General features: G+C 44.0%; 1 protein-coding gene, 1 long non-coding RNA gene and 1 other non-coding gene across 3 annotated transcripts; all 3 read left to right on the top strand.

The window, feature by feature from the left end:
• Positions 1–182: 182 nt before the first annotated feature.
• LOC115208694 (cell division control protein 6 homolog) lies at positions 183–5445 on the top strand. The gene is made up of 9 exons (XM_029776981.1): positions 183–306; positions 924–1226; positions 1638–1904; positions 2109–2308; positions 2587–2741; positions 2935–3041; positions 3281–3521; positions 3920–4142; positions 4891–5445. Exons 2-9 carry the CDS (start codon positions 965–967, stop codon positions 5119–5121), a joined length of 1686 nt encoding a protein of 561 aa, XP_029632841.1. The 5' UTR covers positions 183–306; positions 924–964; the 3' UTR covers positions 5122–5445.
• On the top strand, positions 3582–3652 carry LOC115147938 (small nucleolar RNA SNORD58). Its single transcript, XR_003866521.1, has one exon. It is a non-coding gene; the product is annotated as a small nucleolar RNA SNORD58 (small nucleolar RNA).
• Positions 5446–7405: 1960 nt separating the features above from the next.
• On the top strand, positions 7406–8462 carry LOC115208693 (uncharacterized). The gene is made up of 4 exons (XR_003881222.1): positions 7406–7495; positions 7584–7721; positions 7849–7920; positions 8136–8462. It is a non-coding gene; the product is annotated as an uncharacterized LOC115208693 (long non-coding RNA).
• The last annotated feature ends 2399 nt before the right edge of the window (positions 8463–10861 follow it).

The raw sequence follows: 10861 nt of genomic DNA, 5'->3' as shown, positions 1-10861 counted from the left end.
CCGGGAAATTTCCAGTCAGCCAAAATATATATTATTGAAACTCCCGCCACCATGTACTTGTGTGACGTGGACACTGACTCTCCTGACAATCGAAGATGAACCAATGAGAGCCTGGGAAATAACAAAATGCCACAAGAAGGACAAATCGGATCGTAGCGGCGGGAAGTCCAGCTGACTGGGGGAGGAGTTGTGGAGACATTTGGCGCAAGTTTTGTTTCTTAGTCAGACTAGAGCGCGCCAGAGACACCACACGAAATCCATCAAGACGAATAGCCCAAATACTTCTTAATCAAGAACTTAAATAAGGTATCACTACTCTCAATGGGTGTTTTAAACGTGTGGCATTAAGTTTGATTTGACGAGATATTGTTGAATGTTTTGTCAGAATTTGTGGGGAGATATGTTGGCGAGGGAGTTGCCGTTGCGTACTGTTTTTCTTTTAATCGTCAATCAGTCAAGTTGAACTAGTTAGTCAGATATAAAACAGTTTGTCGAATACACCAATAAATGTATGGTTTTCTTTGATTGTGGTATTTTACGCCATTTCAGTGTTTTATAATAGTTGTGCTGTTGGCGCCACACATGAGGACACATATTGTTGTCGCCATTGAGTCTGCAGATACAGTAGTTACTGAGAATTCACACCATTGTGATTGATGGCCCTGATCTTTTGTAATGTTGATTTTACAACAGTGCAACGATCGAGTCATGCTTAGCGGTAATGACATTAACTTGCGTGGAAAATACTGAAACTACTTTGATCAGGGTAGACCTGATGGCTAGGATGGATGGTATCATTTACTATTGTGTGGTTTCGTATCTCTAAAGAATTTCACTCTTGATCATAATATAATTATTTTTCTTGCAGTCTATCTATTCATGGGTGTTGTCACAATGGCTGACCTTATCTCTTCCCCCTTCAGTCTTTTGAAACACGTCTGGACGCTAAGTGCTCACAGCGAAGATGCCCAGTACACGTTCCCAGGCTCAGCCCATCCTCCAGTTCCCCAGACGCAAGTCCTCCAGTGTTGACTCTAAAAGCACCAAGAGCACATCCCAGACGAAGGAGACCCAGTCCCTCAGCTCCGTGGAGTCTCCTAAACCGCAGCCCCTTCCAGAGAAGATCCAGCTGATGCCCCTCTCACGCAGGCCTGTGGCCCTCAAAGGCATAACTCTGTGCCCAAGGCTGGCCCCAAGAATACCCCTCAGCCCTCGCAAACGCACAGGTAATGGATGGGTTATTATACTCAACTTTGAAAGTGTTTCACTGTCTACAATTTTAGGTCATTTGTGATTTTTTTTTTTTTTTTTTTTTTTTTTGACATATTCTGTGCAACATTTAAACTGATAAACCACTTTAGGTCATTTGTAATTTTTACATATTCTGTGCAACATTTAAACTGATAAACCACTTTAGGTCATTTGTGATTTTTACATATTCTGTGCAACATTTTAAACTGATAAACCACTTTAGGTCATTTGTGATTTTTACATATTCTGTGCAACATTTAAGCTGATAAACCACAATGCTCAAAATGTAAGTAATTATTTCAACTCTTGATGCAAACGTGACATGCTATCCGAAAGACCGACATCTTGTTTCTAACCTAACCATGCGTCTTCTGTGTGTTTCTCAGGAGATGAAAATGGCTGTAACCTCAGTGCCAACCTACTGGGCACTCCTGCCAAGCAGCCCTGCCTTAACCTGGCCTCCCCCTGCGAGCTGGGCTTTGATGAGAACTCCCCTGTTCTATCCCAGAGGAGACTACTGACCCCCCTGTCACCAAAACGGCAGCCCCTCTCCCACCCCAGGGCTTCCCCCAGCAGACTCCATGAGACCCCCAGTGGGAGCCCATCATGTCCCCGATCAGAGAAGGCCACGGTGGTCCGCCTCTTTGCTGAAAGTAAGACATGTCTCTCTCTTCCTCTTCCTTTTCTCCTCCCTCACGTTCTATTCCTCGTAGCTTTTTCTGAAGTGCAAATGAAAAGCGTTAAACTCCAAAGAGAAATGTGTGCCTTTATTTGATTTGCTCATTATTCTAATGTTCACTTCATATAGACTTAAGGCAAACTATGAACCCCTTCTCCCTCTCTCCATCTCTCTCCAGAGTCTAAGTTCCATAGTGTGAAGCAGGCCCTCCACACGGCTGTCCCAGAGCGCCTGCTATCCCGGGAGGCTGAGAGGTCCTCCATCCGCTCCTTCCTGGAGGACAAGGCCCTGAAGGCCAGCCCAGCCAGCCTCTACATCTCTGGAGCCCCCGGCACCGGCAAGACCGCTTGCCTCAACTGTGTGTTGCAGGAGATGAAGGTTAGCATCACTGTTTGCATTAGTCTCCACTTTGTTAATGATGGGTTAATTGGTAGCATTAGCCTAGCATTGGATCTGTTGCCTTGACAGGATTCAAACACTCATTAGCCTAGTGTTTGATCTTGAGTGGATCCCAATACTCTAAAATGACCTTACACCTCTACCATAAGGCGCAGAATCACTTAATTCCACCCCTTGTGTACAGCCCTGAACCCTGTGTGAATTTAACCCCATTGATTTCTGTTACATGAATTTAACTATTTCCTCTCTTGATCCAGGATGAACTGAAGGAGATTGAGACAGTGGTGATCAACTGTATGGCTCTGCGTAGCGCCCACGCCATCTTCCCCCTGCTGGCAAAGAAACTGGGGGCCTCTGGGGGCCACACCGACACCAAGCTGCAGAAACTGCTGACCAGCAAGGGGCCCACTGTGTAAGTATCTAGCTACTGTGCCAAACCATAACCCTGAACTATAACTTAAATCCATGACACTTTCGTAAAAGTAGAGTTTTTCTTTATCCAACAACTCTGAATTTACACCGTTTAAAAAAAAAAAACTCATATTTGAGAAAGGAATTACATTTTGCCGACCGATAAGTTTTGTCTATTAACCTTCTCTCCCCAGTCTTCTAGTCCTGGATGAAATGGACCAGTTGGACAGCAAGGCCCAAGATGTTCTCTACACCATCTTTGAGTGGCCGTACCTGCCCAAGTCCCGCCTCTGTCTCATCGGTAACAACCCCTCAATATACAGTGTTAAACAATATACACCGTCTCTGGTATGCACACTTTATTGGACGTTACAATTTCTAGTTAATATCTAAGGATTCATCTGAAGATTTCACCCTAAAACTTCATACACACATCTACCCATCTCTATATTTAAAATCCATCCATTCAAGTCTCAGCCATTTCCTCATATGGGCTGTCGTTAGTCTTCCAGATGTAATGACGGTGTCGTGCCATTCTAGGTATCGCCAACTCTCTGGACCTGACGGACAGGATCCTCCCCAGGCTCCAGGCCCTGCCTCGCTGTCGGCCCCAGCTGTTACACTTCCCTCCCTACAGCCGCCAGGAGCTCGCCGCCATCGTACAGGACAGACTCGGACAGGTGTCCGGAGAAGGTTTACTAGACGCATCGGCCGTGCAGTTTTGTGCCAGGAAGGTGTCTGCTGTATCGGGAGACGCACGCAAAGCTCTGGATATCTGCCGGTAAGGGAATGAATTGCCGAAATATCTTAAATACACTATTAATACTAAATAACATGTTGGTTGCAATGATGACTTCTTAGGACACCTTTGGATTGCCCAGGAAAATAAATGTAAGATCAAATATGAGCAACCAAAAAATGTGCGTTTACTATGGCTAGTTATAAATGGTCTTGGAGAGTTGGTATGGGAAGAGGAAAGGGGATACTTAGTCAGTTGTACAATTGAATGCATTCAACTGAAATGTCTTCCGCATTCAACCCAAACTCTGAATCAGAGAGGTGCGCGGGGCTGCCTTAATCGACATCCACGTCTTCGGCGCCCGGGGAACAGCGGGTTAACTGGTTGAAGTTTTGTTTGAGAACAGAAAGTGTCATGCCGCCGGTTCCTCTGTGTTACAGGAGAGCTGTAGAGCTTGTGGAGTCTGACGACAGAAAGAAGGAAGCAGAAACTACAGCGTCTCGTGTGAGCGTGCCCCAGGTGGCCAGAGTGCTGTCGGAGGTGTACGGGGACCGCATGTCCTCGTCAGAGGGAGAGAGCTTCCCCATCCAGCAGAAACTCCTGGTCTGCTGTCTGCTACTGCTAACCCGCAACGGCAAGAACAAAGAGATCCCACTGGGCAAGGTGAGAGATGGGCACTGCATTGGTGCGAACAAAGTACTACAACACAAGTTTATAAATTGAAAGCAAACATTTAGTTTTTTTGCTGTTAGTCATTTTCTAATACACCTTGATATACACTGTACAAAACATTAAGAACGAGACTGTCCAGGTGAAAGCTATGATCCTTTATTGATGTCACTTGATAAATCCACTTCAATTAGTGTAGATGACGGGGAGGAGACATGTTAAATAATATTTTTTTTGCCGTACACAATCCATGTCTCAATTGTCCGTGTGCCATTCAGAGGGGGAATGGGCAAGACAAAATATTGAAGTGCCTTTGAACAGGGTATGGTAGTAGGTGCCAGGTGCACTGGTTTGTGTCAAGAACTGCAACGCTGCTGGGTTTTTCCACGCTTAGCCGTTTCCTGTGTGTGACAATGGTCCACCACCCAAAGGAGTAGAACGCATTGGAGTCAACATCCCTGTGGAATGCTTTCGACACCTTGTAGAGTCCATGCCCCGGCGAATTGAGGCTGTTCTGAGGGGGGAAAAGGGGGACAACGCAATAGTAGGACGGTGTTCCTAATGTTTTGTACACTCAGTGTACATGCATCATACAAGTCTAGGTAGCTAGTAAGAATTAAACGTAAAACGACAGTTACAGACGTTTCCTCTTGCATTGACCTAGTTACCACTGAAAGTCATTGGGTTGCTGAAGGTCGGTACCAATTATTTCTCAAGTCTGACTCTCTTCTCTATCCCTCAGCTCCATGAGGTGTACAGCCGTCTGTGTGCCAAGAGACAGCTGGGCGGCGTGGGCCAGGGCGAGTGCCTCTCCCTCTGCAGTCTGCTGGAGAGCCGGGGCATCTTTGCCCTGAAAAAAGCCAAGGAGGCTCGCCTCACCAAGGTTTCTCTGAAGATTGAGGAGAGGGATGTGGAGAATGCTCTGAAGGATCGCACCCTGCTGGGCAGTATCCTGTCCGCTGGCCTACCATGACCTTTCACCCTCGGGATGATATCAACTTCTCCATCTGACCAACCCAGATTAATATTTATTTGTGCCTTATTTTGTTTGTTTTTTGGGATTCCTTTTTTTCTGGTGGGGTAATGCATATCCAACTATGACCTCCCTTTTCAGAACAATGGGAAATGCAGCAATTTGTTAGATTTTTATTGACATATAAACATGGACTGGAAACATTTCAAATGGTCAGCCAAACTGACCAGCTGCTTTTAACTTGCGTTTTAAATGCTCATTTATTTTTTGTGGGTAAAAACCTTATGTACATTTATTTTGTAATAAATTCATGTACAAACTTAATTTGTTGCTCTTATTTTAATTCAGCAAGAGTTCTACTATTTTTGTTAATCATGGTGAATCAAAAAATAAACTCAAATAAAAACAATGTTTTTGTAAACTGTAGGCATACCTATCAAAATCATTAACTTTTTAGGAAATATAGCCTTAGTCCTTATTCAAAATAAATGAAAGGCCTGCCTGCTACTACTGAGCTTTCTGTGAAATATGCAGTACGCGAAAACGGGTACAATGACAAGTGAAAGTAAAATATTTCAGCCAGCAAAGCCATTGACAACCAAACAGCCGGGGGAAGCAAACAAGAAAGGTCAATCCTTCATTAGCTAATTGAATACAGTACCCACAATAATAGTACAGTGCACTTTCAATTGTTTAAGCCGAGGTTGAGTTTTAATTTGGAAACGGTATCAACACAGATCAAGTCATCCATATTGTGAGTTCAGGTGCAATTTCTGTTTCCCCCTTTGTGGTCCTTGTGAATAGCATGCTGTAGTTAAGATGCCGATCAGAGGTGGCGTTATAAAGGGTGTTTTATTTATTATTCTGGATTCACACTTGAGCATGGGTACCTCAAACAGCCCAGGCCTATAGCCTGCCAAATGCAATTTCCTGTAACAGAAATTGTTATTGGTAGGTTTCTGTCAGAACCAAAAATAGCCTAAATGCCTGTGTTCATGACCACCTGATCTGGATAGCAATACCTTTTACTCTATCCCACATGGCAGTCAAATTAAATATAATACTGAACGTGTGTATTTATAAAGATAGTAAACATGATAAATCACCGAACTGCGGAAAGCTGTCATGCGAAGTTAGCTGCGATATCATGCAACGTTGTTCTACACCGTTTGTGACGGGGTGGAAATTCCATTTCAACATGGGGGAAAACTACCAACTCAATTATGTAGTGCAGCTTTTATTATTCTTAGCAGTTTTCATAAGCAATGCCATATGATAAACACGACTTTATTAGCTTGGATAGTTACACTGCTGATATTCATATGAACGTGATGTATTATAGTAAACCAAGTGGTGAGCTGCCGCAATGTTGTTTTCCAAATTAAGGAGTGGGCCTTTATCTGCCATCACAATTCTATTCTCTCTACACAGTATGAGCATACTGGCTCTAAAAGGAGTCTCTCTGGGGAGAGAGTGCAGGGGGGCACTGCCTCGAAAAGGAGTCTCTGGGGAGAGAGTGCAGGGGGGCACTGCCTCGAAAAGGAGTCTCTGGGGAGAGAGTGCAGGCGGGCACTGCCTCAAAAAGGAGTCTCTGGGGAGAGAGTGCAGGGGGGCACTGCCTCGAAAAGGAGTCTCTGGGGAGAGAGTGCAGGGGGGCACTGCCTCGAAAAGGAGTCTCTGGGGAGAGAGTGCAGGGGGGCACTGCCTCGAAAAGGAGTCTCTCTGGGGAGAAAGCGGAGGGGGTCAGTGCCCCCCCAAAATGTTGCTCTGATGGAATTGACACTTGCTGGAAGGTGAGTTGTATGTATGGGACTGACACAGATTCCTAACATCATATCTATCACAAATATTGATATTCATTGTAGAGCTCAGAAGTAATATTACATCATTAGGCAGAAGTAGTCTGGGTACTAATCTGTTTGTGCCATCATGTCACTCCTTGGCATACAAGGAATGGCTTAATGGCACAAACAGATTGGAACCCAGGCTAAGGCAGAAGATATTATTGACCAAAGATCTGTCTCTGTTGTGTTGAAGCCAAATCGAGCAGGAGAGACCAGTCTCTGTACCCAGCTGTCTGTCCATGCAAACAGACACGTCTATTGATCCTCCATTCAACTTCAAGACAGAAAATATATCTACTGATCAACAGCTTGTCTGGTTTGTGTTCCCTTGTTCTGCTCATTTGTTTCTAATCAACATTTTGAAGCAAACAGTAAATCACCAACGTCCTGTAGTTTTATGAATATTGAATATGCTTCTTTACAGGGCCCAGCAGCAGAGACCAGACAGCTGTACCCAGCTGTCTGTCCACGAACAGTGACCAGTCAATGGGACATCAAGAACACTTCAGGGATGGGAACACTGGGCATGCGTAAGAATTTATCACGGTCCCCTCTTTTATCGTCTTTATGTCTCCACATTAAAGCATGGAGTCAGGACTCCCTTATGTTTATCCTTAGGTCTAAGTTGTCTGCTGACAGGATCCAACAGGAGAGAGCCAATTCCCCTGGACCAAGCTGTGAGTCCTTTAAGAGTGACTGGTCAATGGTTCATCTTAAAACACAATTCGGGTAGGAAGGCATTTCTACTGATCAAAGGTAGGTGCTTTAGATCTTAGAGCTAGACAGACAAATGCTGTATTCCACCATGTGCCAGATACTTTCTGGGGAAAAGATGATTATCGATAAGGTAGCACTTGTGTTGCGTGTTATGTCATGTGTGCAGAGACCAGCAAGAGAGATCGGAGTCAGACATTCCCGTGGCCGGTCTACGGCAGACACGTCCTCCATATTCAAGGTGAGCTGGCTCATGTCTTACAGTTAAAAGTGAATGGATAGTTTTGTGATATCTTTGTTTACCTTTAACCTCTGACTACTGTATGTAGTCTTTAAATCCCACAGGGCTCAATGACCCACCAGGAAATAGAAATGATGAAATATGATTACAGCATTAAACTTTCAGATAAAAATGTTTGTTCTTTACATATTAAGACCTGTTTTTGACTATTCCAGTTGGTTGAAGACCAAGTCATCACATTTGTAAAGAGTGAATTAAAGAAGTTCAAGAAGATTCGGAGTCCAGTTCACCCAGAATGCTCTAACAGTCAGGGGAAGGGTGGTGGTGTACGGTGAAGATGAGAACCAGGAGAGCAGTGCCAGAGAGGGGGCTCTGAAGATCACACTGCACATCCTGAGGAACATGAACCAGAAAGAGCTCACTGACACACTGGAGAACAGTAAGATCTTTAATTTTCTATTTAATATGCCCACAAACAGATGGCTTGATGTACAAAAAATATGTATTAAAAGTACTATGCCTTTATTAGTATGCTTCAAAGTACATTTGTCCTTGTCATTTTTAGATCTTTTAGGTGAGCTTGCTGTGTGTCAACCTAAACTCAAATTCAACTTGAAAAAAAGGAAGTTTGAATGTGTGTTTGAAGGAATGGCTACACAAGGAAACCCAACACTTCTCAATCAGATCTACACTGAGCTCTACATTCACAGAGGGTGGAAGTGGAGGTCAATAATGAACATGAGGTGAGACAGATTGAGACATCATCCAGGAGATCAGCAACACAAGAGACACCATTCAAAATGCAATGACATCTTTGAACCCTTACTTGAGCAAGACAAACCAACAGAACTGTCCTGACAAAGGGAGTTGTTGGCATTGGCAGAAGCTCATTCTGGACTGGGCTGAAGGAAAAGCCAATCAAGATATCCAGTTGATATTTTCACTTCCTTTTCGAGAGCACTTTTTTATGGAAATAAAATAGTCCGCAATCTCAGACTTCAACAAGTACAAAGTGCTGTTTGTATTTGATGGTCTGGATGAGTGTCGACTTGACTTCCAGAACAACGAGACCTGGTGTGATGTCCCAAAGTCAACATCAGTGGACGTGCTGCTGACAAACCTCATTCAGGGGAATCTGCTTCCCTATGCTCAGATCTGGATAACCTCCCGACCAGCAGCTGCTAGTCACTTTGAATTTGTATACCTGAGTTTTTCCAGTGTACATTGTGGATCCTCCAGTACGGCAGAGAGCAGCTTCACCCGAGTCTCCTGGGTGATTGTAGCTCAGGTCCAGCTTTCTCACATGAAGGTTTGGAACGCAACGCTTCAGCTAGAGAAGCACAGCCTTCCTTTGTGACTCCACAGAAGGACAAACTGCAAATAATATGAATTTCACTCTAAGTAATAGGTTGGAAGTAGGCTAGAGTGTGATTCGTCTCAATCCACGTTGAGTGAATCTAGTAATAAACCATTTGATGCTTAAAATGTGAGTTCACTTTAGTAATTTTAATAACATCAACTGAATTTACTAACCCGAGTGTCTCCAATTTGCAGTTTGGACCCTCCAGTCCAGCAGAGAGCAGCTTCACTCATGAATTCTGGTATGCAATATGTATATTATCATCATCATCATCGATTGTTGCCCTGCCTTTGTTGTACTGTATGGGAAGACCTCAATTGAATAATCCTCTCCTCATCTCGTTCTCAAAACCCATTGGATGAGAAAGGCAGAAGTTTCTCCCCTCTGACCTCCTCGAATGGGTTTTGAGAAGGAGATGAGGATGCAAGCAGTATGCAATTGAGATCTTCCCTATGTGTTTCTCAACCACTGTCTTGTGTTCTGCTTTTACAGTGTGAACCAGGATGCAGAACACTGGATAAAATCTGGCCTAAGAAAATGTAGCTGTTGATTTCTCTTGAAAGCTGCAAACACAAATGATTCAGTGAGAATACTTGAAAATGTTTATTTGTTGGATAGAAAGATTAAAAAGGGCAGTAATTAAACAAAATACTAATATTCGTGTCCTTCCATTAGATGCCTGTAAGCAAACACGGCACACAGGAAACTCTCTCTGGCAGAGGGGACCACGGGGGAGAGAAGAGCAGCCGCATCCTGATCACCCAGAGAGATTTGATGGCTGTTGGCAGGTGCTGTGTAAAGAGCGTCTGAATAGGCGCAGTTATTGGGAGTCAGAGTGAAGAGGAAACGGGAGTGACGTACAGAGAAAAATCAGCAGGAGTGGAGAGGTTGGGGACTGTTGGCTTGGATGTAATGACAAGTCCCGGAGTTTGCGATGCTTTGACAACAGTTACATCGCCTTCCATAATGCTAGGAGTATTGCTTTACCTGCTCCCTCGTCTTATTCGAACAGAGTAGGAGTGTAATCTGGACTGGCTGGCACTCTGTCCTTCTAGTGTCTCCCCTGGTACACTGACCCATCTGCATACATTCTACTCCACATTTTCTTACCCTCTTTACCCAGGGTTTAGGCTTTGGAATGATGACACGTCAGTGTGCCTGTGTCAGGTAGCGCAGCCTCCAATTTGAAACTCAGGCCAGAATTCCATCTAGTTGATTTTGGCATTGCGGTTTTAAGTACGTTTACGTTGCAGTGCAACGTGTTCGCTCCAGAATTGATACTCGATTTAGAAAATCAGTAGTCGCCTACTACCTGGTTTTAGCAGAAGCCCTGGTAGGATGTTGACAGTTACCCACCCTCCCTTCTATATCTTGATAATTCATTGCAGTCACGCAGATTTTAATCTGTGACACACTGCTGTGCAAATCAAACACCCAATTTCGGTGACCTTAAATAAAATAGCATTTATTTATTTTTCTACTCTGCTTCACCTACAGCAAATAACATTTTTGGTTTTGTTCAATTTAGGAGTTAAGCATCCTGAGTGAGAGAATTTGTTTTATCTGGAATACAAGTCTAAA

This window comes from Salmo trutta, chromosome 14, assembly GCF_901001165.1.
Source record: "Salmo trutta chromosome 14, fSalTru1.1, whole genome shotgun sequence".
NCBI classification, from domain to species: domain Eukaryota; kingdom Metazoa; phylum Chordata; class Actinopteri; order Salmoniformes; family Salmonidae; genus Salmo; species Salmo trutta.
The sequence above is the reverse complement of the archived record's forward strand: the minus strand, read 5'-3'. Positions and strand labels throughout refer to the sequence as shown.